Source organism: Amblyomma mixtum, chromosome 10, assembly GCF_055824585.1.
Source record: "Amblyomma mixtum isolate Tamu chromosome 10, ASM5582458v1, whole genome shotgun sequence".
NCBI classification, from domain to species: Eukaryota; Metazoa; Arthropoda; class Arachnida; order Ixodida; family Ixodidae; genus Amblyomma; species Amblyomma mixtum.
The window spans coordinates 107,730,401-107,757,915 of NC_143021.1; the positions used below are offsets into that span (position 1 = coordinate 107,730,401).

At 49.1% G+C, this 27,515-nt stretch overlaps 2 protein-coding genes across 2 annotated transcripts in view; one reads left to right on the forward strand and one right to left on the reverse strand.

Moving 5' to 3' along the window:
* The window catches only part of LOC149326627 (uncharacterized), a 34,284-nt gene extending 21,617 nt beyond the window's left edge, over nucleotides 1-12,667 (reverse strand). Inside the window, exons 1-2 of the mRNA XM_089563006.1 lie at nucleotides 12,217-12,667; nucleotides 5,245-5,376 (exon numbers count right to left, since the gene is read on the reverse strand). Of these exons, the coding sequence (XP_089419132.1) occupies nucleotides 5,245-5,376; nucleotides 12,217-12,522 (438 nt within the window). The 5' untranslated portion in view covers nucleotides 12,523-12,667. The remainder of the gene's footprint in view (nucleotides 1-5,244; nucleotides 5,377-12,216) is intronic.
* Nucleotides 12,668-13,135: 468 nt separating this feature from the next.
* Nucleotides 13,136-27,515, forward strand: part of LOC149326628 (bestrophin-4-like) — a 291,138-nt gene continuing 276,758 nt past the window's right edge. The window contains exon 1 of the mRNA XM_089562633.1: nucleotides 13,136-13,392. The gene's annotated coding sequence lies outside the window, so the exon portion shown is untranslated. The remainder of the gene's footprint in view (nucleotides 13,393-27,515) is intronic.

Below are 27,515 nucleotides of genomic sequence, written 5' to 3' on the forward strand. Positions count from 1 at the left end.
GGCTGTACGATGCGGGAGAGCTGCGTCTGCTGTGGCAGCACCCTCCCGACAAGCAGCACCCTCTGTCGTCTGCTTTCATCGGAAACGCAGCCATCCTCTCCCATAGCAGAGCCCTTGCGCTTGTCACACTAGGCACTACAACACCAATGTCATGTGGCCATTCACAGAGAGAAACCACTGTCACATTGCACCCATAAAGGCAGAGCTTATTTCCAGTGTGTGTTATGATCATAACCATTGTGGGGTGAAACTGTAGAAGGAGTAGTTATAAAAGTTGCTATAACAAGAGTATAACCAACACTTCATTAAAGAGCTCCGGCAGAAGTAATGCACTGAAACAGTATTTACAAAGAACCTCAAAACTGGTCGACAAAATGACTGCAATTAGGACTTAGGAGTGCTTCAACTATATCTCCGACCTGGGAATACAGTTATTGGCCTTCAAGTTACAAACGCTGCATACAATTTTTCATATTGCTTTATCATTCTATTGCCAGGCCTGTAATATAAATAGCCCTCTAGACTTGTCCAACTTCACTGATAAATACAGAGACATTCCAGAAAGAAAGGCACACATTCCAAGTTGCACTCGTGCCATCAAACCATTCCAAGTAAAGTGCAATGGTCTTCTTGACAAAGAGTAATCTTTTCTGTAGCTACTCTCTCTCTCTCTCTCTCTCTCTTTATTTCCTTTCCTTTCGAAAAGGTAGGAGCCGGGACTAAAAGCTGTAAAAACAGCTTGACAGGGGCCCCCTGCATGGTGGCACTGCAGCGTGTCGGAAACAACATCACCATGACAAAGGAAAAATAAATACAGATACATATTACAGAGGCAATATAGTTCAAGAGCAAAATAAATACAAATTCAACATTGCAAGGCAAACAACAGTTTGTAACGCTTCAAACACAGAAAAAAAAGAAAACAAAGAAAAAAAAAATAGATGAAGTACAATGTGTTGGACATTCTGGACACAGTATGTAACGAATTGAAGCGACAGTAAATTTCTACAAGGGACATGGGTACAATAATTACAGCGCAGAAAACGTCTCACATTACAAGGTCTAAGACAACTATAATAATTTCTGCCGACAGAACAGACTAATGGTATGTTTAGGTTCGTATGCTGGATCGAAATTCGACGACTCTAAACTATTGAGTAATGTGGGAGTAATATATTTCAAAGATTGCGTATGGTATGAGGTGCGAGGTGTAGGTACAAGCCATTTTTCCTTGTGCCTCGTAAGGCGAGGTCTGGCGTTTTCTTGTAGTTGGGCTAAAGATATTAAAAAATTACTTTTTTCTTTCACAAAAGATAGCATTAACCTATAGTTATATAGGCAAAACACTGGGAGAACATTATATTTCTCAAAAAGGGGGGCCGAGTGGTGCAAAAAAGACACATTAGCGATATACCGAACTGCTTTTTTTTGAAGTAAGTGCAGTTTTTTTAAGTCAGTCATACCAGTCGTGCCCCAGACAAGAATACAGTACTGAAGAAGAGATAATACTAGGGAATTATAGAGAATAATTTTAACCTTGGTAGGCAAAATTTCTCTCAGTCTCGCAATAACACCAACAGCACTGGATATTTTCGATTGAAGATACTCAACGTGTTTGTTCCAAGTTAAATGCTTTGAGAATGCTCCTCTGCATAATTTGCAGAAACTTTCAATAACGAAGGTTTGTTTAGACCACTGCCACAAGAAAGTTTCACCTCAATTTCCCAAAAAACTTCCGACTGCTTCTCTTCGCGCAAGAAGGATGGAAGCACACGCTTTTCTCTGGGTTTCTATGCTGAGCAAGGAATTACATCACAAATGAAGAATAGTGCTTACAAAATGTAAAAAAAGAAAGCAGTAGTGTCCCGATTTGTGACGAGGAAACCTGAAATAAGATCATGCAATGATGACTTTATCCCTCACCTGCACTTCACCAAATATGCAGAAAAATAGCCAACTTATATGTTCATGCATCTCTGAAATGCTTTCTGTAAGCAGGCCCTGAATAGAGTTGCCAAGATTGTGCCTCCCTGCCCAACACTGGTTGGGGTTTCACTGATGACTCAGCAGCTGCAGACATCTTCCAGTAGTCTTAAATAAGGCTCTTCCACACCCTGCATGACTGCCGAGATTTCCACTGAGTCAAATGTTTTCTCGAGAAAACATTTCTCTATCACCTGATTGACAGAATGAATATGGTCTGCTGTCGTGTATCCTTTACTAAAGCCTGCCTGCTTAAGTATAACGCTGTCCCAATGGTATTAGCGATTACCTTAGTAAATAGCCTGTAGGCAACGGACAGTTAAGTTGATATGTCTAATTTTTCAACCTCTTGACATCGCCTTCTTATGGATTAAGATGATGTTAGAGTTCTCCCAAGCTTCTGGTACTCTCGAGGTCACAAGGCATTGCGCATACAGGGTGGCTAGTTTTTGTAGCACAATCTTGCCTCCATCCTTCAACAAACCTGCTGTTACCTGATCCTCGCCAGCTGCTTTCCCCCTTTGCATTGCTCTTGTACTGGCAGGATGTCCCAGTGATCTGCGCTACTACTGCCTCTCTCATTAACGTCCCGATTCCACTGGTTACTATATAGCTTGGCGTAGAACTCCTTGGCTACTTCAACTACCTTGTCCTTACTGCCACCCCTTTGTCTCTCACACACACACATCTGGTTTTCGCCCATGGCTAGCTTCCTCTGCTCTGGTTTTTGAGCTGCCTCTGTTGTTTTGAATATGCTCGATTCTCTCCATTTAAACTCCCTTATGCCGGCTACCTTGCACTTATTCATTTACTTTGACAGCTCTGTCAGTTCTATTCTGTCTGTGACGCCTTCTTGTTTTGATTAAGCGAGCTTTCGTCTCCTGAGACAGCTTGCTGGTATCCAGTCGAACCAACATACTGCCTACTTCTGCTGTGCAGTCTATAATGATAGCTGTGAGATGATTGTCTATCGCTTGAACATTAAAGGGACACTGCACTAACTTTTAGGTGGTCTAATTTTGCACTGGCTGGCGCTCTTAAGTCAACTGAAGCTGCATTGTTTTTTGCACAAAGTGAGTGAGCTACACGTGCCCCCGCCTGTGTCCTCTCAGCTCCAATTCCATCCACGCGGCTGCCAGACGAGCGAAGGGTGCCACAGTATTCTCCCTCTAAAGGTTGCAACAGTAGTAAGGAAGGGGGGGGAAGGGACAAGCCATGCCATGCCCTCCCAAAAGATGCTCAGCTCTGAAGAATGGATCCGTGTGACGCAGCCAGCCGTCACGGCAGACCAACTAGGTCCAAATTTTTATCGCTGCAATTTAATCGACAGTGAATGCGACATATAGCTTCACCGGTTGCGAATCCTCATCATGCCACCACTGAGACGAGAGTGCCTCCAACCTGAGACGCTTTGCCCCCCACACAGTGACACACACACGTGAGAGGGAAGACCTGGAGCTGGCAAGATTCCCTAGAAAGCGCAAAACCAAAAGCATGACAGCCGCGCTTTAGAGAAAAGTGGAACTAAACCACACTAGAACTGTAGGTAACATACAAAGAACGCAGTTTATTGTAAAAAAATGTGCACTTTCTAGTGCATGTTAGCGTGCATAATTAGAGAATAGGAGGGATAAGAACATGACATCATTTCTTGCAGGTGTATTTTCATGGTAACAGACAGTTATGAAGCATTTTCACTAGTTTCAGTTTTATTGCCGATTCAACCTCCAATGGAAAATCATCTCGAATGCAACGCGGAACACACCTTATATACACTCTCATCTTCCTTGTTCCAAATTTGCAGTACTACCTTCACCAAGCAAACCGCCCACAGTCAATACAATGCATGCTTGAATGGGTAGAAAAATAGGTATATCGGGTAATATAGTGTTTTCATGCCAGCATGCGCAAATTTCAGAAAAAGTGAGCGCAGAGGCTCAGGCCCAATACGGTGGCAACTTACTAACAGACCAATGCCACGAGAATTGTGCGCCGCAACCCGTCCTGAAACTTGGAAAAAACCACCTAGGCGGTAATAAATTTCACAAGGACACAAAAAGAGATGAGGAGACAACGGACAGGCGCCATGTCTCCTCGTCTCTTTTTGTCTTTGTGAAATTATTTGTACCTAGGTGGTTTTTTCCAAGTTTCAAGATGCAATACCAACTAGCCCGTCAACATGCCTTACAAGCCGTCCATTGTTATGCGAGCAAGTCTGCACAATGCCCCAGTCACAAAAACTGCGTGCTGCACACTTTTTCCGCTGTGCTGACTTGCAACTAAGTTGGCTGCTTTTATGGGCTGAGCACTCACTGCGCTGTTTGTGCTGATTGGGTGATTGTCACTATTTGATATCTCCCCCAAGGTGATCCCCTGATTTACCTTCGGTAAAAGAAATCTCAATGCCTAATGCAGCAGAACTCATCCGGGTTGTACCAAATTTACTAAAAGATGCACAGCTACCCCTGTGGGTGTGCGCCCGAGCGATCTGCCATCCTCCAGGCCCATTTTACTCTTCGTCGGTCGATGAGGCGGTGGGGTTGTAGCCATGGCCATTTCGATATCTGAATAATGTAATCATTACTCCCACTGCCACTTCCAGGCTGCAACTGTCGATCTGTCTTCCATGCCCCCCAACTCTGGGCTTGCACATGCGACAGCTGAGCCGATGCCAGCACGGGGCAACGGGGGTTGGCCCCCACAAGACCTTCACGCACACCTGGGCAACTGGCATGTGCACACATTGGCTGCAAACAATGCCATCCGCACAAAAATGCAGGGCACAAAGACTGCAACTTTACACAATTGCCCCTACTGAATCTAACTGTGGCTATCTGAGAGAAAGTCGCCATTTAAGGCAGTATCCCTTTAAGGTCATCATCATCATCAGTTAAAGCCCGTTCTGCAGCAACATCCTGAATTCCTATAGTTTCCCCCTTACCACTGACTCGTTGATGGGCTTCCACATCACTGGTCCCTTCCGGTCCCTCTTCAAAGTCTAGGCTTATTCGAGACCCTGTGGTCACAACAGCACACCTTTCCGAGGCCCTCCCCATGCTGCACAACGTTGGGGTGGGGACACAGTAAAAAGTCTAATATGCTCTTTAGTCTCACCATTGGTGCTCTTCCACGTCCACTCCCTGTTCTCTCGTCAGTGGAAGAACGTATCCATGATGAGTAAGTTACTACTCCCCCCCTGGTATGCCCAGTCTCCTCCAGCATGCTCTGGAGCTGGCCCACAGTGCACACACACACACCCACCTCCTGATGAAAGGGGGCCGTGGCAGGGGGAGGGGGAAGCTCAGGGTGCAGCTCGTTGAGGGCCGTGTTGCGGCGTGTCTCGGCCGACATGCTCAGCAGCTCTTCCTCCTCGCCCGTGCTGCCACCCGTGCTCTGCAAGGGAGCGGAGCATCAGCCACCGCACTCTCCTCGTGTCTCAGGAGAAAAAAAAAAGAAACTGCAGCTGCTTAGCATGAGTTCCCAAAACAGGGACCACCAGGTATCCTCTACTCAGGTATTCCATCTGCAGCCCCACAAAAATTTCCCAGCTAGCATGGTCAACACTGAACATATGAGCGATCAAAATGATGCTCCTGTCCTTGCAGGGCCAGAGAAGGTTGTGCACACATCGCCATTCCTTCACACAATGTGTGTGCCTGGCATCACAGAGAGAGAGGGAACCCAAATGAGGCGGCCATGTCTCTGCACAATGGGCTTCCCGAGAGGCACAACTGGAGAGCCCAGGGTGCCCTCTTTCTGCCACACACCCAAGGCTGAACAAATCACATTCACAGTATCTGTGTGCACAAGCATGGGTGCGAACACCAAGGTTTTCTACCAATCTGCTCAGTTTAACCTTTTGCTCCTTTGCTGAAGCCATACACACCAGCAATCCACCCGTCGCTTTGCTCCTGAAAAGCAACGGGTGGTTTCAGCCGGCTGCTTTCAGCCAGCTTCCCCTGCGAGGTCATCTCAGCTGTGGCCGAGAACCTTCTTCGGAAGGTAAAAGAAAAAAGGAAACCACACCAACAACGAGGAGCGATTGCTACGAAGAAAGACGACGGTCATCCCGTATATGCACAAGGTGGCCCACAACATAAAAAAGTGGCAAATAGGCATTTCATTCCTGTGGTGTTTTCGGCGCCACGCAAGCTCGCCAGGTTGTGCCCAAGGATCAGCACGGAATTAAGGCGCTCGACGAAGAGCGTGCGAGATAAAGCATGCGTCAAAATTTGTCAAATGTGCCACGGGCGTTGTATATCTGATTCCGCTCAAGTGTGGTCGCGTGTATGTGGGCCAGACAGGGCGCTGCATGAATGAACGCGCAGGGGAGCATCAGCGTTCAATTAGGAACAGAGATGGAGCAAATTTGCCTGCTCATTGCACTGCATGGACCGGTTGTGAGCCACTGCTAAATAATATCAGAATTCTGGGCAGGACCAATGACAAAGTTTCCCGTGAACTTCTAGAGGCATACCACATCAAGGCAAGAGGTGATAACTGTGTGAGTGACACATCCGTTTCACTGTACATCGCGGAGAAGAATTTTTTTTAGCGTTTTTGATGCATTGTCGCGCAGGGTTTGATTTGCCTCCTTATCCTCTCTTTGTAGGCATGTGTGCACACTGCCTATAAAGCGGCACTGAATCTAATAAACACCAGTTGGTAGTTTGCGCTATTTCAGTCTCCCTCGTGTTTTTTTTCCTGTGTGTGTCTTTTGTGCGCAATTCGTACCTACAACCGTATGCACCAACTAGCCCAACAAGAAGTTCTTCTTAACCACTCTGAAAACATTAAACATTATCTGGAATTACATCAAGTCCAAAGGCCCTTTTGAAATGGTTGCCACTCCTACTATTTTGCCAAAATATTCTATATGGAAGTCTTTTACATCCAATTAATATATATAGATACTATTGGGACTAAAAGAAAGAAACAAGAAAAATGTGTGCCAGCCTGCACCACTAAGTATAACAGGCTTATCCAATTAATACAGTAACACTCATGTCTGTCAACAAAATGTCCAAGCAAAACCTTGCTGATCAAAATTATGTGAAATAAGAACTGTCGACATAGGGACACCACCTCGTTAAGAAAGGGCGAAGTACAAACTCCTTGAGTAAGAATCCTTTCCATCACAGGACATGTAATCTTCAAATTACATTCGAAAATTTAAATTAAAGTTCCCGTTAAATTACATAAATGCAGAAAAAATCGTGACAAAGCTCGAAATTCATTTCTGGAAAATTTGGAACAGTTGAGCTATGTTGCGAGCAGCTGCAGATGCTTGCAACGCAGACAGCGGCCCCATTCAGCCTGGGGGCGCGCCAAGACTGTGACCACCCCAAAAAGTGGGCTGTATTAAAGCCTGGCCGTTGAAGCAAAGTCAGTCATTGCAGATGACAACAGCACCAGTATTTGCCGGTAAAGGTAGGGGGACCGCTTATCCAGGTGAAGCAGGTGGCTCCTGCTTGCAAAGACAACAGCTCGTTTTCACACTACATGTGCAAAAGCCCCAACGCTAACTTCTGAGAACTGCGCGTGTAAGCTGACACTATTTCCCCCCTTAGCATTCTGCGCATGTTATTACTCAATCATGCACCGCACGCCACACTCTCCCCTAGCTCACCATGCTGCTTGACGGCCAGAATGTTTTGTGACAGCCCATCTGACGGAGGAGAACATGGTGTCAAGTTCAGGAGTAAGCCAATGTCACCTTTCCCGCTGTCATGCTAAGGGGTTCTGTCCCATGGAAGCCACGTTGTGTTATCTTATGCCATGCCTGTGCAGACAAGACGTGCTCAGAAATCACACCTGCCTCATGTCGGACGATGCAGCCTGCCAAGTTTTGCAGAATAGGTGGTGTCCAATGTGAACAAGCCGCAAGATTTGCTGGGTACACCAACTTCCAGGTCGTTCAGCGAGATGCACGTGTATGGCGCTTTGCTTGAAATGCGGAGTTGCCAAGCTTAAATTCGCTCTTAATATGGTAATACATGTGAATGAAGTCATAAAAAAGGTCAGCATGCTCTGCGTGCATTATTATATCCATGCTCGACGTTCTGTGTTGTAAGGGTGAAAAAGCGTTGCAAGTGTGAACGTTTCGGCAAGCATCATCCGTTTGCGCCAGTTGAGGACGCTTCATTCACTCGGTGAAAAGTCTGCCGCCGGTTAGTGTCATCGTGTGGCTGCTACATTCTTGTCTAATATATATCAGGGTATATATTTCCTAGAGGTTTCACGCTTCCAGGCACTGAATATGTGGACAACCAGCAACCACAGCCTAGCATTACGTACGAGCACACTGTTGCACACATTGTAGCAGAGTGGCTACGACGGCAAACAGCTTGAACTGCTTGAGCTGTACAAATCCTCGGAGGACTTTTGGTGCTTTCCCTATACGCGCCGCAGTGGCCTAGCAGCTAGGGCGCTCGGCTACTGAGTCGGAGGACGCGATCCCGGACCACAGCGGCCACGTTTCGATGGAGGCAAAGCGCAAAAGGCACCCGTGTGCTGTGCAATGTCAGCGCACGTTAAAGAACCCCCGGTGGTCTCAATTCATCCGGAGCCCTGTAATACGGCGTCCCTCATTGTCCACATGCCGCTCCTCCTCTCTCAAAAGCCTGTGCACTGACCAATGTTTTACAACCTTAGCAAGGGGCAAAACCTGTCTGATTGTTGGTTCCTGTTTTTGTCAGTGTAATTGCTTTTTGCTGAATATTTGCTATGCTCTATGGAATAACTACTGCAGAAGCTGGCACGTTCAACAACTCTCTCAAGTGATTTAATTTTTGGTTCAGCGGTAAGCCAAAAATGAAACTGCATTACAAATGTGTTGAATTTTCAGCACCACTGTGGTCTTTCTGCAATTATGAATTATGCCCCGACAAGCATGCACCGAGACTCTGTGGCTGAACACCTCCACTGCTGTGCGTCAAGAGCCTGGATGGGCCAGTGGCATGGCAGTGAGAGGCGTACACTTACTGCCGCTCTGGTGGATGCACCAGGACTCTGCTCACAAACAACATTAACCATGTGTAGTTATGCACTGCAACTGCACTGCAATGCATTTCACACCCTGCATGGTGGTGTGGGACATTACATACGCCATTTACATATAACCTGCAGCTCTGAATGTTAGGAATTTCTTTACTCAATTTCCCAATGCTGGTGTTGCTGCATTGCTGTAGATGAAAAAAATGTACAAAAATAAATGCTTTGTTTTATGTCATCTCTTGAATGTTCAGTAGCTTCAGCATGTAAAATCAATGCTGCTTCCCGCAAGGCAGAGGAGAGCCTGTAGCCATTTTGCTGTCGTGTACTTTGTGCTCTGAGCCCAGTTGAAGGAGAACCACCAAGCCTGTGTACGGACAGATGTCCCCAATGGTTGGCACCTCAGGTAAGGCAGGTAAGCGACAACGCTAGCAGCCAGGCAAAAGATGAGCTTGCCTAGTGTTCACCCCAACGAAAACCTACGGCCAAAGCACGGCATCAAAGCCTGCTGTGCAGCTTCACTACAGAGGCACCTCAACATAATAGTCAGCCACAAGGACAAAAAAAGTAGGAAAACCGCAGCCAAAAGCAGAACAAGCTCTTGAAATATGCAGCTTCACTGTTGAACTGCAAGAGGAGCAAATTTCTCAGCTGTTCATGAGAAACTGTTCTTGTCCTGTGGGTAATAATAACATCTGATCTTTGTCTTGCAAAACCTATTGCAGCCCATTTTCAACAGCATGTAATAAATGAGTTTAATGCAGAAGTTATGAATAGTGAATCATAATAAATAGTAGGATTGGGAGTAAAAAAAATACCAAGCTTCGGCTTTTACAGCACACACAGAAGCTTGATCCAAGTTGTTTTCAGCATTTTCAACAAGTTCCTGTTATTAAGTCTTGTGCAATGTTGAACAAAAGCCATTTGCATACAGTTTTGGTTATGGCGTTAGCAATGTAGCACAACTTGCATGTTAAATGACTTTGATAAACCATCACCAAGACACTAGTGACACCACAGAGTCTGGAATGTCTGTGAACACAATGTGTTCCTTGGCTTTTTAACTCTAGCAATTTTACAGCACGATTATTACTCTTGACCCTGATGGACCCAATGACGACCAGCCTCTGCCTTCCTTGTGGCATTTTGCACTTGAAATCACCAATGTCCCCCTCAGTTAGTCAATCATTACGTGCAATATTACTACATGCAAGTGTGCAATGCATATGTAAGCTATAGACGTAGACATTTATTTACTTCACACGATGTTCAGCACCTTGACAGTTTGCAAATGATGCTTTGCTGCACAGTGACAGTTCAGTATTATAACACTTGTCTCAGACGTCGATTATTCCAAGTTCTGTACAATGAAAGGTGAAGAACAGCTAGATTATGTTGGCTGCTATTTTCTTTTAATTATGTTATCCTGCTTCTCACAACTTACTGACTCAGCTCAATGAAAAGAAAGGCAGTAAATAATTCTTATCTCTTTCTAATGCGATCACCTCGTCTGTCATTCTCCTTCTCCGCACACAGGAAACGAAGAAACATCCCTGCAACATGCAAGTCCACACAAACAGGGAGTTTAAACGTAACAGCCTACTTAATTATAATTTTCCACACTTGCTGCATGCTCATGTTGACTAGTCTTTTGGTGAAAACATGTTTGAGTCTGAGCATGAAATTAGCAAATATGTTCTCATATAACAATTTATAGCTCTTACAAGTGCTTGCAAACATGCCTTGACACTGTGACCAGTAGTGCCGGGGAACTAGACGCCGCCGTACGTGGCCGCGGTGTCGCCATTTCGGCAGCTGACGGCAGAGACCACACACACGCCTCAAGTGCTAGCTATGGATTCAAGCTACTCGCATACAGCACAAATGCCTGAGGAGTAAGTCGTTCTGTCCTTTAACACCTTGTCACGCTGTACTGACGGAGGCCCAACAGCACATATTTGTAAACATAGCCCACGCGGTGCTGCTGAGAACGGTTGTGGCACATAGCCGAAGTTGTCTGATCAAGAAATTGGGACTCCTCAATCAAAGAAAAAAACCTACTTAACCGAATTCTTCAACTTCCACAACGCTCTCAAACTTTGCCGCCAACAAAACGCTCGAAGCAAAGGCTAGGCAGCCTAGGATTGACCGCTGCTGGCAGTCTGCAAGCAGACCGCAACGGCGTGCCGTTTGTTCCGTTCCCTATCCTGGATGGCCCTCGGAACATGTGGCATCCCGTTGCAGTGAAGTGCCTGCAGTTTGAGGCAGTGCAAAACATCCTTTTTCCCGCGATGTAAGCGCCAGTATTAAGTAAAAAAGGTCCGAAACTGCACGTCTGCAAGCAATGGCCACACTAACGTAACCACAAAAACGACCTGGAAGTCGAAATTCACGTGACAGAGCTCCGCCGTGATGCAATGTCCGCCGTAGTTTGGACACCACTTATCCTTAATCCACAGTGAACTAGTCAACTCCCTCTTTCCCACAGTGGCTGCACTTATGCAGAACAGCAGCCTCCATTGGCTCCGAGAGATTTGTTGTGTTATCCATGGATTCAAGCGACAGCACAAATGCCTGAGGAATAAGTCGTCATGCAAGTGTCTGGCAACATGTGGACACTATCACCATCAGTGGAGTGCATGAAGAAGGCTACACTCTCTCCTTACACCGCTTCGTAAACTGTTCTCCCACTTTACCAACAAATCTTACTGCTGCTCACAGCACATCCACACGGAGAGAGCTCAAATCTGGGTGCATGAAATTTCATTTTTCTTCCCCCCCTCAAAGTGATGTGCATGGCGAAAATGTTGTGGCTATACGAGAACACTTTTTTCCTCCCCGACTTTAGATGCTTTCAAAATGAAACAGACCCTTCATACAAGTTGCTGCTAAACTGTCCGAACAAAGCACCACTGCTCGATACGCCCAGAGGAACAGAACAGAGGAACTGACAGGAACAGCGTGGCGATGAAGAGGGTGGCCCTGTAGTGGTACATCTTCATCCTTGCCTAATCTGTCATGTCAGACCGAATAGCCCGTACCCGAGAACAGACACCGCACTTGTGCTACTCAATACCGTAAATTATAAAATAATCTGCGCAATCGCCAAATACAACATATTCTCGTCTGTTCCGGAATCGACCGCACTTTCTCGGCCTTCCTGCATCGCCGTGCATGGCATGACATGTGGGGATACTGCACCGCACTGCTCTCATCGCGTGGCGGACATCATCCCCCCACCTCAGTGGACTGGAGGTGGACGACGCCCGTGCTGCGCCGCTTCTCGCGCAGCTTGCGTCGCTCGCGCTGGGCCTTGCACTTGTTGTTGGGCGGCCGCGGGCAGCGCTTGTCCTTGGCCCGCGGCTTGGGCGACGCGTCGTGGTCGCACTCGAGCGCCTCGCAGTCGGCCGCCGACGCGTCGCGCACGGCGAGCGGCGGCGCCGCCGTGCGCGTCGCCGCCCGCGCCGTGCGGATGCGCGACCGCCGCGAGCACTGCACTTCGAGGTCGTGGTCCACGTCCTCCTGGCTCAGCGAACTCGACGCCATCGACGCTAGGCCTAGCTGCTGTCAAAACGCACAACAGCCCGAGCAACGGCGTCGTCAGTTAGTGGCGCCCGCCGACCGTTGTCATGGTTGCGTCGCCGCAGACACCAAACCATGCACCGCGCGGCAGCGAGTGCGGCGATGATCTCGTCAGCTGGTAGTGCGCCAGCGGGACACCAGAGGCCGCCTCCAGACAGCCCAGTTTGTCGCAGCTATGGAGGGGACTAGTTGAAGCCAGCGCTGGCGGAGTTCTCCCAACTCGCAGGGCCTCACAGGGCCCTGACGCTCAGATTCAGCCAAGGCTCTGACATTAACTAACTGTCACTCTTTTTCGGCTTTCAGACAAACACAAAATGCGAACATATGTGAAGAATGAAAGTTGTTGGACGCCACCAATGTTTTTGAGCGGAGTTTCCCAATTGAAATGAGCAAACAGCTGAGGTTGAGTCGCTGTAAGTAATTCGCTATGTTGTTTTGATTTGTTCAATAATGAAATTCCTACTAGTTCTGTGTGAACTTTAACTGCTGCAAACATCTTGTGAGACGAAGTATAGTCTTGCTCTAGTTTCGTTTTCGTCGGAACTTTGGGCCAAATCAACGTTTCGCCAGAGAGCAACCGTTATCCCAGATAACTTGGCCGCTGCTTGATTGCAAATGATGCGTGACCCGCGTTTTTACATTCGCATATTCGTGATAAAAAAAAATATACTGCGACGCTGGCTCTGAGTGCGGGCCAAGCGAGTAGCGGGCCCGCCCAAACGGGTCGATCGTCGACTGCGCGACCTCGCAACCGGGCACATTCTGCTATAGGACGTTTCGCTTGCCATCCCTGGCCGGCATCACCGCCTCTCTGGCGTGGCTGTACCGTGAACTGTGAGTATTGTCTACCTTCGGCGCCCTCTGTTTCGGAATCGCTTCAAGGCTTCCACTCTAGCATCGCGGGGCACTCATCGGCTCATGCACGGAGCATAATTAACGCACAGGGACGATAAAGACAAATGCGAACAGCGTGGCACCTGCACATTCCGCTGTGCAATACGCTACGAACAATACCTCGTATATGGACGTCACTAGCGTCTTTTTGTTACCGCCCAGGTACAATGAAAAGCACACCGGAGCGCTATAAGGGGCCGCACTGTTCGCATTTATTTTAATCGCCCCCTGACGCTCACGCTGCGAGTCCAGTATTCGTCAGTGCACGTGCCATGTGCGCTCCTGTTCTGAAGGCATATATATGTGTGCGTAGTCCTCTGTTCGTGTTTCAGTCCTCTTTCTTTGCAGCTTGTGTGAACACATGTTTTGCATTCATCTGACGGCCACAGTGTCCAGGCCCTTTCCCCTGCATTTACGAGCACGTGCATATCGCAAATGCCTGCGCTTTTCACGTCACCAGTTTTCATATTCGCAAGCTTTTCGGCCACTGTGGGGACAGAAAAAAAAATTACGGGGGCGCCACTTAAGAAACTTACGTGCTCGTCATGCGAAAACACTGCAATTCTATTATATTCCTTTGTGGTTAGGGAGGGGAGCTAGTACTGATACTATTACTTTTTAGAAGAATGGCCTGAGGGGCGGTTTGTGCATGATGAAATAAACGGCGCCGCATAAAGGACACTAACAAGAGAGGGGACTCCACATGCGCACTGGTGTCCCCATACGACACCACGGACGCAGACTGCCAACTATTTATTCGGGGAAGGAAAGCACAGGCTACATAAGAAAGGAACCCAAAAGCGCAACCACCTTTGTCACATGAACTCATAATTTATTTATTTATTTTATTTATTTATTCAATACTGCAGGCCTTTACGGCCCAAGCAGGAGGGGCATACAAATGACATCAGCGTATAGAACGAAGATAGCAAATAATAATTTCAAAACACTTGTTCTATGCCGGACCTGTATTTGCTGTGCTCTCTGCAAGCTGCACGAGAATGTCAGCGTTATCTAATCGTTGTGGATCACTGGCCTGGACCTCGTAGCATACTTCTCTATGTATGTAGTAGTAGTAGTACAGGATCTTTATTCGGCCATAATTTACATGCCGAGCATTATGTGTGTATTGCCACGTATCATTGTAGTGTCTGTTCGTTCGCGCAAGGCCGCAGGAAAGGGGTGTTATCATCTTTGTTCGTGACGCGAGAAGCGACCGGACTAATCTCGATTGATCACAGTCATGAAGAGCTGCATGTACGTGTTTCCAGATTACTCTAGATGATCTCGACCTGTTATGTCGAAGTTTCCTTGCCGGCTTTAAATTGAACGATGCCGCAAGCAGCGGGCATTCCTAGTTCGACGACTGACGAGCACGTTAGTTGCTTACACCGCCACCGAGTGATTCAGTTCTTTTGCGGGCGCAAGTCAGCCCAAATAAAGAGCTTCGTTTGCAAGTCTTCCTGGTGTCTTCCTGACCGCTGGACTGCCGTCACTACAACGTGACATCTGGTGGAGGTGCTGGGTAGCCTTTCATGTTCCGGACACCACCTACAAGTCGTGACGCCAGCCCTCTGAGTCATCTACCGCAGGACCTGAGTCCAGTCCACCGCGCAAGCCGACGCCTGCAAGGGGGCGCACCTGAGTTCGGGATTCTGCCGGACCCTACCCGGAAGCGAAAGCCAGCAGCAACGTCCACCATGAGCTTGCCCCAGACGATGACTCCAATCATTCTTCAGCAGCCCCGGGTGCCACCAACCTTCGACGCTTCGCCTGGCGCCGACCCCGAAGAATGGCTGGAGCAGTTCGACCGTGTGGCTATCTTCAACAACTGGGATGATGCCACGAAACTTAGGTACGTCTTCTTCGCCTTGGAGGGACCAGCAAGAATCTGGTTTGAGAATGAGGAAGCTAGCTGTTACAGTTCGTTTTCATGTTTGTGTTGTGGCGCCACCCGGTGCCGACGGTTTAGAACTTGCGAGGCAGCAAGGCAATAAAAAGGACACAGCTCTAGGAGCAGTTGTTCGTTGCGCAGTGGAGCGCGTGCATCATCGTCCGTTTCTTCGAGCCTAGCCGTTGACGGCGACCGCCGAGCCGGTCCGCCTCTCGGCATTGCTCGGTCCACCAACTCGTTACAAGTGGCGACGAGGAGAAAAATTCAAGTTCAAGTTCGTCTTTCTTGTGCCCCTTCTGCGCACGTGAGTTCTTCGTTGTTCTGACGAGTTCAACGCGCAAGAATTCCGTCATGCCAGTGTTCGGCAACCTCGAAGCGTTCGACGGAGGAGGAGGAGATGCGTGGCCTTGCTACGTTGATCGCCTTAAAGCTTTTTTCATCGCGAATGACATCGCAGAAGCAAAACAGAAGTCAGTCTTCTTTAGTTGTTGTGGACAGAAAACGTATGCTCTCTTGCGGGATCTCGTGAAGCCCGCCCAACCGCAAGACAAAACCTTGCAAGAAATTCTTTCTGTTCTTGGTGACCATTACTGCTCCAAGCCATCTGCTGTCGCGCAGCGTTTCAGGTTCAACACGCGTGTTCGCGCGGAGGGCGAGTCAGTCAGTAACTTTGTGGCGTCGCTCAAAAGCCTCTCTGAACATTGCAACTTCGGAACTGAGCTTAGCAACATGTTGAGGGACCGCATCGTGTGCGGCATCAACAACACAGCCGTGCAGACGAGGCTGCTCGAGAAAGCAGACCTGACGTATGAAGACGCTGTACAAACTGCACTTGCCATGGAAGCTGCGAAGAAAGATGCCGGCGAGATAGCGAGCTCAAGCCGAAACGCGCTTTCCACTTATCAAGTCGCGGCATCAAAGGGGCGTGTCACATGCTACCGCTGTGGGGATGAACACCTCGCGTCCGTGTGCAAGCACATCAGTATATAGTTCGTGCAATTACTGCAGGAAGCAGGGACACATTGCTCGAGTGTGCAACTCGAAGAAAAAGCACGCTTCGTCACGGAAGGGAAAATTCACAAAGCCAAATGCGTCCGCGCCTTCGGCTCGCAAAACTTCGTGTGGAACTCATCCAATCAACACTGTTGACAACGACGTTTCTGCCGACGTGTTTGACATGTGGCCAGTCGACACCGTCGCGCCGTCACCACCCTTCACCGTAAGTCAGCGTTTGCGGTAAACCGCTCTGTATGGAGCTGGACACCGGTGCGAGCGTTTCTGTCATGGAAAAAAATCGTCTTCAGGAGCTGCTACCGTCAGTACCTGTCATGCCGTCTGATGTACTCCTGCGAAGCTACTCGGGTGAGCTCACACAAGTTCAAGGTAGAGCGGATGTCACAGTGCAGTTTCGTGACGGAAAAGCAGTGCTACCTTTATTCCTGACTGGGGAACGTTCACCTACACTTCTGGGCCGGAACTGGATTCGAGCACTGGGCATTGAGATTGCTCGCGTGGAAGCAGACGTTCATGCTGTTTCTGATGTTGAGGACCTTCTTCAAGCGTTTCCTGAGGTGTTTGAACAGAGTCTGGGAACTTTCAAGGGTCCAGAAGCCACAATCCATGTTCCACAAGATGCTGTACCAAAGTTTTTCAAGCCACGGCCACTGCCCTTTGCCCTGAAGGATGGGGTGTCACAAGAGCTTCAGCGCCTACAGAGGGAAGGCATCCTGGAGCCAGTCACTTCTTCAGCTTGGGCTGCACCAATTGTTTCAGTGGCCAAGAAGGATGGACGTGTCAGGATTTGCGGAGATTTCAAGATTACCATTAATCCAGTAGCTGTGATGGAAAAGTATCCAATTCCAAGAATTGAGGACCTGTGGGCCATGCTGTCAGGAGGTGAGAAGTTCACGAAGCTGGATTTGAGGGACGCCTACCAGCAAATAGTTCTTGACAAAGAATCTAGAAAGTATGTCACAATCTCCACACACATGGGATTATTCCAGTATACACGTCTTCCTTTTGGCGTGTCATCAGCACCAGCCTTGTTCCAAAGGGAGATGGAGAACCTTTTCCGAGGGCTGCCACGTGTTGCAGTATATTTCGATGACATCCTTGTCACTGGCTCGAATGACTCGGAGCATCTTCGCAACCTCAGTGCTGTCCTATCTAGACTTCGTGATGTTGGACTTAAGTTGAAGTTCGACAAGTGTCATTTTTTCGTCCGACAAGTTGAATACCTCGGGCACATCATAAGCAAACAAGACCTGTCTCCAAGTTTGAGCAAGGTATCTGCCATCCTTCATGCACCTGCACCCCGGGGCGTCAAGGAGCTTCAAAGTTTTTTGGGACTTGTGAACTTCTACAGGCGTTTTCTACCAAACCTTTCCGGACGCCTCCGCCCTTTGCATTTACTTGTCATGAACGAGAAGAAATGGGCGTGGGGAAAAGAGCAAGAAAATGCATTCAATGTAGTGAAGCAGTTAATAACATCCGCCCCAGTCCTAGTACATTTCGACCCAGGGAAGCCACTGTGTCTCAGCTGCGATGCCTCACCGTATGGGATCGGCGCAGCTTTGGCACACAGAGAATCTGATGGTCGAGAACTGCCCATTGCTTTTGCCTCCAGATGTTTGTCTCGTGCAGAGCAAAACTACAGCCAACTCGACAAAGAGGCATTAGCCTTTGTATTTGGTGTGGAAAAGTTCCACCAGTACTTGTGGGGCAATCCTTTCACTGCTTATACGGATCACAAGCCTCTACTAGGATTACTGAATGATGACAAACCCATTCCAGTGCAAGCATCACCACGACTAGTCAGATGGGCATTGAAACTTTCTGCATACAAGTACAAGCTTGTGTACAAGCCTGGTCTGGACTTAGGTCATGCGGATGCTCTCAGTAGGTTGCCGTTGCCTGCAAACAACGTGGATCTACCTGCACCTGCTGAAATGTTCATGCTTGAACAAGCATACCCAGGACTGTTGTCACCTGCCATTGTGGCACAAGCTACAAAAAAGGATCCATTCCTGAGCCATGTAGCTCTTGCTGTCCTGCGAGGGGAAAAACTTCCAGCAGGACCAGAAGGAAATCCATTCACAGCAAGGAGCAGCGAACTCAGCCTCCACGAAGGTCGCTTGCTGTGGGGTTCCCGAGTTGTTATCCCAAAATCTTTGCAAGCCAAAATCCTAATGATACTTCATGCAGGGCATCCTGGCATTGAGAAAAGCAAGACAATTGCCAGAAGCCACATCTGGTGGCCGGGAATTGATGGAGACATCACTAAGAGTGTAAAGAGCTGTGAAACCTGCCAAGCTTACCTGCGTGCACCGCAACGCATCCAGCACACGCCATGGCCGTTTCCACAGAGGCCCTGGTCAAGACTTCACGTTGACTTTGGGGGCCCATTCATGGGTCATACATTCCTGGTCATTGTTGACGCCTATTCAAAGTGGGTTGAAGTTTTTCCAGTGACGTCAACATCAGCGGATGCTGTTATCAATGCTTTGCGAACAACATTTGCGCAGCATGGACTGCCGGATCTCATAGTTTCCGACAATGGGCCTGCCTTTGCAAGTGAACAGTACTTGGAATTCTTGGCACGTAATGGAATACGTCGCATGCTTGTGCCTCCCTACCATCCAGCTTCGAATGGTGCGGCAGAGCGCGTCGTACAGACTGTCAAGAACAAGATCAAGAAGAGTGGATCTGGATCTTTCCAAACCCAGATTTCGCGGTTCTTATTTCATTACAGAACCACGCCACATGAAGTCACAGGCAGAGCACCGTGTGAAATGCTCATGGGAAGGATGTTCAAGACACCTTTGGATGTTCTTCGCCTAAATCTACACACTTTAGTGCTGCTGAGACAGTTGAAGCAGAAACTACAGGCCGATAAAGGGTGTCGTTCTTCTCCATTGCCGAATGTGGGAGACAACGTACTCGCAAAGAACTTTCGTCGAGGACCACCGTGGGTACCCGCACGTGTCACGAGCACTACAGGTCAGTCAGCAGCTACAGTCTGTCTCAGTGACGGTACTCTCTGGCATAGGCACGGCGACCACCTACGTCCTCAAGTCGAAGAAATCGTTGAGCCTACCACTGAACTATGGAGGCCTGAACCTACTGGAACACAGGGCGTTTCCAGCCACCCATCAACTGAGTGTGACACCAGCTTGTCTGTTTCTGTGGACTCTGACTTCACCGTGAGTGCTACTAGTGGCACAGAAGAGACAACTGTGAACGTGACTGGTGGTACAGAAGAGACTGCTATGAACTCTCCCAAGTCAGCGTGCAGCACGCCTCAGTTGCGAAGAAGCACGAGAAGCCGCAAGCCAGTGCAGCGCTACTCTCCATAATGTTCTTCTCTTCTTGAACAAACTAATGGGGGAGGACTGTTACAGTTTCGTTTTCATGTTTGTGTCGTGGCGCCACCCGGTGCCGACGGTTTAGAACTTGCGAGGCAGCAACGCAATAAAAAGGACACAGCTCTAGGAGCAGTTGTTCGTTGCGCAGTGGAGCGCGTGCATCATCGTCCGTTTCTTCGAGCCTAGCCGTTGACGGCGACCGCCGAGCCGGTCCGCCTCTCGGCATTGCTCGGTCCACCAACTCGTTACACTAGCCTCACGAACTGGGAAACCTTCAAGGAGCAGCTTCTAAAGACCTTCACGAACGTCGTGCGAAAGGAGAGAGCCCAGCAGCTGCTAGTCTCGCATACAACACCCAAACGAGACCGTTGCGGTGTACACTGAGGAAATGAAGCGTCTCTTCCGGCGTGCCGACGCAAACATGAAGGAAGAACAAAAATTAAAGCTGCTCATGCGAGGAGTTAAAGAGCAACTCTTTGCCGGCCTCGTCCGTAACCCACCGCAAACTGTCGCGGAATTCATAGAAGAGGCATCCACGATGGAAAAAAACTCTTGATGCCCGAGCCAGCCAGTATGACCGCCAGCAGCGCGTTTTCTCAGCAAGCTGCCTGGACACCGCTAACAACGATGACCTGCGGGAGGTTATACGTAAAGTTGTGCGAGAGGAGCTCCGACGATTGCTGCCAACGGGAACGCAGCCGCAACTTTCATCGCTCACTGACGTCATCCGGCACGAGGTTCAACAGGCCTTGGGTGTGACGCCGACACCCACGCAGCCTCTGCAGCCCCCAGCCATGACTTACGCCGCAGCTGTGCGCCGTCCTGCCCCTCGACGACGGGACCCAAGCCCCTATCGCCCTCAGCCAGCTGCGTTGGACCGCCGCCCACTCGCCCCAACCCGCCCGTCCTACGAGCGACGCGCGCAGCCGAGGAAATGCGACGAGTGGAGAACTCCCGACCAGCGCCGCCCACTATGCTTCCACTGTGGCGAAGCCGGTCACGTCCTCCGGCACTGCCCGTACAGAAGACTGGGCATCCGAGGGTTCTCTTACGACGCTCCACGACCCCGACCCGGTCAGCGACCAGCCGATATCGAGGAGTTTTTGCGTCGGGAAGAATGCTCACCGCCCAGCCGCCTATCACGTTCCCCGTCGCCTTCGTCTCCGCGCTTTGTATCTCCTAGCCGAGGCTACGCAGTGCGTGGACGCTCCCCCAGCCCCCGAAGGTTAAACTGAATAAAGCAGCCTCTGGAGGTGAGGTTGCTTCCGAGCGCAAGCACAAAGATCCTCCATCGACGAAAACCCAAGTCCATGCCTCAACTACGTCGACAACACCGTCGACAACACCGACGACAGCACCGACAACGACGACGACGACGCGGCAAGACTTGAAACTTTTACCGCTGCCCAGTGAAGTAACGTCGGAGTACGCCCACCGCAGCCTCACTACTCGACGAAGCCGAGATCGGACACCGAAGACAACGTACAATAGGAGAACGCGAACAAGTGACCTTGAAGTTACGGTCGACGGTCACGCGGTTACTGCCTTGGTCAACACTGGAGCTGACTACTCCGTCATGAGTGGCCCACTCGCTGTCCGACTCAGGAAGCTAACAACAACTTGGGATGGCCCGCTGATCCGCACCGCAGGTGGCAACCTGATTACGCCGTCAGGACGCTGCACCGCGAGAGTTACTGTAAACGGGAGAACCTATGCGACAACCTTTATGATCCTACAGCAGTGCTCGCGAGACGTGATTTTGGGAATGGACTTCCTGAATGAACATCGAGCGATCATCGACCTTCGATCTAAGTCGATCAAGCTTTCCACGGACGAAGCCATACCTGTTGCGACGAGCGCGACTCATAACGTTGCCTTAAATGTCCTCGACGAAGCATTGAGCGTGCCGCCCCGATCAAGTGTTCTCGCCTGCATAGGTACTGGAGACATCGAAAATGCAGAAGGCGTCATCGAGGGGAACACCCAGTTATTCCTGGATCGAGGATTGGGCGTCGCAAGGGGAGTCGCTGAAATCCGAAATGGCCAAGCCCAGGTGCTGCTAACCAACTTCACCGAAGAATACCGGCATCTAAACAAAGATACGACGATTGGCTTTCTCGACGAGCTTCCAGACATCAGAGACATATTGGCCCTCCCCGACCAACCCGCAGAACCATCTGACCAAGGCCATCAACCCACGTTCGACATCAACCCGGCATTACCCCGGAGCAGACAAGACCAAATACGCAGTCTTCTTCAAAGGCACAGCAATTGCTTTTCATAAGCATCGAATGTGCGACGAACCCGGCTTTCCAAGCACCGCATTGTAACCGCACGAACACGCTCGACCACTGCGGCAGAGCCCCTACCGCGTGTCGCCGATAGAACGCCAAGCTATCCGCAAGCAAGTAGAGGAAATGCTACGTGACGACGTCATCCAGCCATCAAGGAGCCCCTGGGCAGCACCAGCTGTCCCAGTGAAAAAGAAAGACGGCACCCTTCGCTTCTGCGTCGATTACCGCCGCCTGAACAGCATTACGAAGAAGGATGTCTACCCCCTCCCCCGCATCGACGACACATTGTATCGGCTATGCAACGCTAAGTACTTCTCATCGATGAACCTGAAGAGCGGCTACTGGCAAATTGAAGTCGACGAAAGAGATCGCGAGAAGACTGCGTTCATCACGCCAGACGGACTCTTCGAGTTCAAAGTGATGCCATTCGGCCTCTGCTCTGCCCCAGCGACGTTCCAGCGAGTAATGGATACGGTGCTCGCAGGCTTGAAGTGGCAGATTTGTCTAGTCTACTTAGATGACGTTGTTGTCTTCTCCTCAAGCTTTGAAGGCTCAGAAGGCTTCAGATAGTGCTGGAAACAATCAAGTCCTCAGGACAAACACTGAAACCAGAGAAGTGCCACTTTGCCTACGAGGAGCTGCTGTTCTTTGGTCACGTCGTAAGCAAGGATGGAGTTCGCCCAGACCCTCAGAAGACGGCTGCGATCGCAGAGTTTCCATAGCCTAATGACAAGAAAGCTATACGCAGATTCCTTGGATTGTGCGCTTATTACCGGCGATTCGTCAAGGACTTTTCGCGCATCGCTGAACCTTTGACCCAACTTACCAAGGCTGACGTGCCTTTTAAATGGGAAAGGCCGCAAGAGGAAGCTTTCAAAGAGCTGAAGCACCGCTTACAGTCCCCTCCTGTGCTCGGGCACTTTGCTGAAAACGCCGAAACCGAAATCCATACCGATGCAAGCAGTGTGGGCTTAGGAGCGGTCCTCGTTCAGAAAAATGGAAGACAGGAGAAAGTTATCGCGTACGCTAGCCGTTCACTGTCGAAAGCCGAGGCGAACTATTCCACCACCGAGAAAAAATGTCTCGCCATTATTTGGGCCACGTCGAAATTTCGCCCCTACCTGTACGGACGACGATTCAAGGTTGTGAGCGATCACCATGCTCTGTGCTGGCTAGCCAATTTGAAAGATCCCCCCGGCCGCCTTGCTCGTTGGAGCCTGCGCCTTCAAGAATTCGACATAACTGTAGTCTACAAATCTGGCCGCAAGCATTCTGACGCAGACTGCTTGTCGCGAGCCCCCGTCGACGCAGCACCGGAAGAGGAAGACGGCGACGCTTTCTTAGGACCGGTAAGCGTCAGCAGTCTCGCGCAGCAGCAGCGCTCGGATCCTGAGTTGCAAAGCCTAGTTGATTACCTGCAAGGCAAGACCGCATCGCCTCCCCAAGGTTTGAAGCGCCAACTGTCGCCCTTCGTCTTTCACAATACCCGCAGGGGCGCCTCGTGTAACGAGGTGTTGGTGTTTGGCGCCACCACGGACCCTTAGCCCCCATACCGAAGCTGTCATCCGTGCCGTGGCGATAGGTTGAAAGGTGGAGGGAAGAAACCTTGAACGGTGGCGGTCGAGGAAGTGGTCAATCCTCGGCCGATGGGCTCCTCGTCTGTCTACCAGGCGGGGAGTCCCATGACCTTCCTCTGTGTATAAGGGTGAATCAGAGGCGACAAAGTGTCAGGAACCCTTAGTTTATACATGCCGTATGGATAAATCTGCAAAAAAATCTGATCGGCCCCCAAAAAGGGGCCGCACCGATGTCAAGAAATTTAATCCACAGAAGCCAGAAATGTTTGCGAAGCTTTTTATGGTTCACTCAAACACTGATGAACCGGTAGCCAACCTGTCTGCATTTGTCATCGCCAACACCCTAAAAAGTTGTGTAGGCAAAGACTACAAAGCAAAAAAGCAGCGAACCGGAGATCTCCTTGTAGAAGTAAACACAAAAGAACAAAGTATCAAACTGATGTCGTTACAGAATCTTGGAGAAGTGAGTTTGCAGGTAACCCCGCACCGCACCCTGAACCACTCGAAGGGCGTCATATCTGAATATGAACTCCTACAGAGTACCGATGCGGAAATGGAAGAAGAACTAGCTCAACAAGGAATAATAGCAGCCCGACGAATAACCATCCGCAGAAACAATGCTGAAATCAAGACAAAACACATTGTCCTAACATTCAATGGCACAACTCTGCCTGACTCCATTCACGCCGCATACCTCCATTGTAAAGTCCGCCTATATATACCAAATCCGAGACGATGTTTCAAGTGCCAGCGCTTTGGACACAGCATGTTGGCTTGCCGAGGTAAACCGACTTGTGTCACATGCGCAGAAGACGCACATACAGAAGAAAGATGCGAACGCACAACAAAATGCGTCAACTGCAATGGCGCACATGGCGCGTACTCCAGGTCGTGCCCAGTCTGAAAAACAGAAAAACAAATTATAACTTTGAAGACCACAGAAAACCTGTCCTACCTTGAGGCAAAAAAACGCGTCTCTTTCCAACAGAAAGGGACATACTCTGAAGCGGTGACGCGGGGACCGCCGCCGCCTTCAGTTTCTGTCGGCACACAGGTCTATCCGGTGGACCTGGTGTCAACACCCAAGTCCCCACCACAGAAGTCGGTGGTACAGTTCACAGGGCTGAAACTTTCGCGAGAAGACCACGCGATCCTCGCTGGAGGCCCTCAGGCCCCACTTTCAGCAGCGGCATCCTCGGCGACAGACACCCAGAACAGCTCTGCTGAACTGGACCTGTCGCCCCACCCCTCTAAGAAGGCACCTGCTGGCCCAAGAGACTCTGCCCCTGGAGCAGAGCCTGGTTCAGTGGTGCCAACAAAAAAGACGAATGCGAAGGCCACGGGCCGTGGCAAACAAGAAGCATCCTCCACGTCCACCGTGGAGGAGATGGATGTCAGCGAAAGTCCGCTGACATCTAAAACACACGCATCCGCGGATTCTCCGCGGAAATCCGGGGCCACGAAAGTGGCGATGGATACAACTCCTGGTTCGCCACCGCTGCAGCGGCGGCGAGACTCCCTAGAGAAAAAAGGGAAACCACTGCTCCTGAGAGTAAGTAACTTTCCCCAATCCCCAACTTATCACAATGGCGTATCTAATACAATGGAACTGTAGAGGTCTACACAGAAACTACACAGACATAACCGATATGCTCAAAACAATGACACCTACAGCTGTGTGCCTGCAAGAAACGAACCTTGGGCCACAGCACACAGACATCTTAAAAAAATATATTTTCCGGAAAGACCGAGTACAAGCTAGCCGACTCTCAGGAGGCGTCGCTATCATTACGCAAAGTGATCTCCCTGCAAGAGAGGTATCATTAAAGACGAACTTAGAAGCGGTCGCAGTAAACATCATTAGCCATAAAACAATAACAATATGCTCTGTGTACATACCACCACACAACACGACAGCCATGCATGACCTAGAAGAACTTCTGGAACAGTTGCCAGAGCCATATGTAATAATAGGGGATTTTAACGCACACTCCTCATTCTGGGGAAGTGAGCATACTGATTCCAGGGGTCAGCTCATCGAGGATTTTATTCTTTCGAATAACATATGTTTAATGAATACTGGAAAAGCTACGTACTGCTGCCCCAGCTCTGGAAAAATGACCTGCCTAGATTTAGCGTTTGCACCACCATCGGTTTTTAATGATTTTATTTGGGATGTTTTAGACGACCCTCGGGGAAGTGATCACTTACCTACGGTTTTAAAACTAACATCAGCTACATTCATCCTCCCTACGAAGCCACGGCGATGGAAAATTCACCTCGCCGATTGGGCACTTTTCAGAACGAAGGCCACACTAGAAAAAGAATATGCCGAAACCCTTACTATAGAAGAACTAAATGAAAAATTTGTCACATGCTTAATATCTGCAGCAATAGAAGCCATCCCCCAAACCTCTGAAATTCCACGAAAAACACATAAAGTTTGGTGGTGAAATGAATGCTCATTGGCTAAAAAGCAGCAAAACAAGACTTGGGGCAACCTTCGCAGATATGCTCATCTTGCTCATCTTGCTCAACTTGCTCATCTTCAAAAGGGCCAGAGCCAAAGAACGATACATTAGACGCAACGCAGAAAGGGCATCATGGCAACAGTACATATCCTCCATAAACAGCTCAATATCATCAAAGAAAATGTGGGAGCAGGTGCGGAAATTCACAGGAAATTTTACTTCATTCACATTTCCAATGCTAACAACACCCGGTACTCAAACAACATTAGAAGAGCAGGCCAACATATTGGGTGAGCATTTTTCCAGTTTCAAGCTCATCCAACTACACACACACATTTCAAAAGCACAAAACAATAGTAAAAAAACAAAAACTGCCCTTTAGAACATGCATACATGAAGACTACAATCAGCTTATTACAATGCAGGAACTAAACACAGTACTAACATCCGGTAAAACGACAGCACCAGGCCCAGACAATATACATTATGCCATGCTTGCTCACCTCTCTAAGACTGCCATAGAGGCTCTCCTAAAATTTTTCAATAAAATATGGATGAGTGGAGAAATCCCCTAAGCATGGAAAGAAGCAATCATAGTACCCTTCCTAAAACCAGGGAAACCACAAACTAGTCCCACCAGTTACAGGCCAATAGCACTCACTAGCTGTATAGCAAAATCATTCGAAAGCATTCTAAACATCAGACTAACCTTCATACTTCAGTCCCAGCAACTTTTAGATATACACCAGTGCGGTTTTAAAAAGACATGTTCCACAACCGATCACCTTGTACGCTTTGAGAACGCAGTCCGGGAAGCGTTCATCCACAACCAACACTGTACCGGGGTCTTCTTCGACCTGGAGAAGGCTTACGATACCACGTGGAGGTTCGGTATCCTCCGTGACCTAGCGGACCTAGGCATCCGCGGCAGGATGCTGAGCTGTTTGAGCGACTTCCTGACCAATCGAACGTTCAGAGTCCGCCTAGGCGCAACCTTCTCCAAGACTTTTATCCAAGAAACTGGTGTGCCCCAAGGGTGCATCCTCAGCACGACCTTATTTGTCATCAAAATGAACTCCATAGGAAAAGTAATCCCAAAATCCATAATGTACTCAGTTTACGTAGACGACCTCCAAATAGCATGCACGTCTTCCAGCATACCTACCTGTGAGCGGCAAATACAAATAACAATAAATAAACTGGCTACCTGGGCAGATAGAAACGGATTTAGATTTTCCCCTCAGAAAACAGTAGCGGTTCTGTTCTGTTTGAGACGAGGCCTACAGGCCGACCCCACACTATATTTAAACCAAACCCCACTACCTGTCAAACAAGAGCATAAATTCCTAGGGATAACTTTCGATAAAAAGCTCACTTTCTTGCCACATATAAACAGCTTAAAGAAAGAAGCTTCCCAGGCCCTCAATGTGCTGAAAATACTATCAAGAAAACACTGGGGGTCT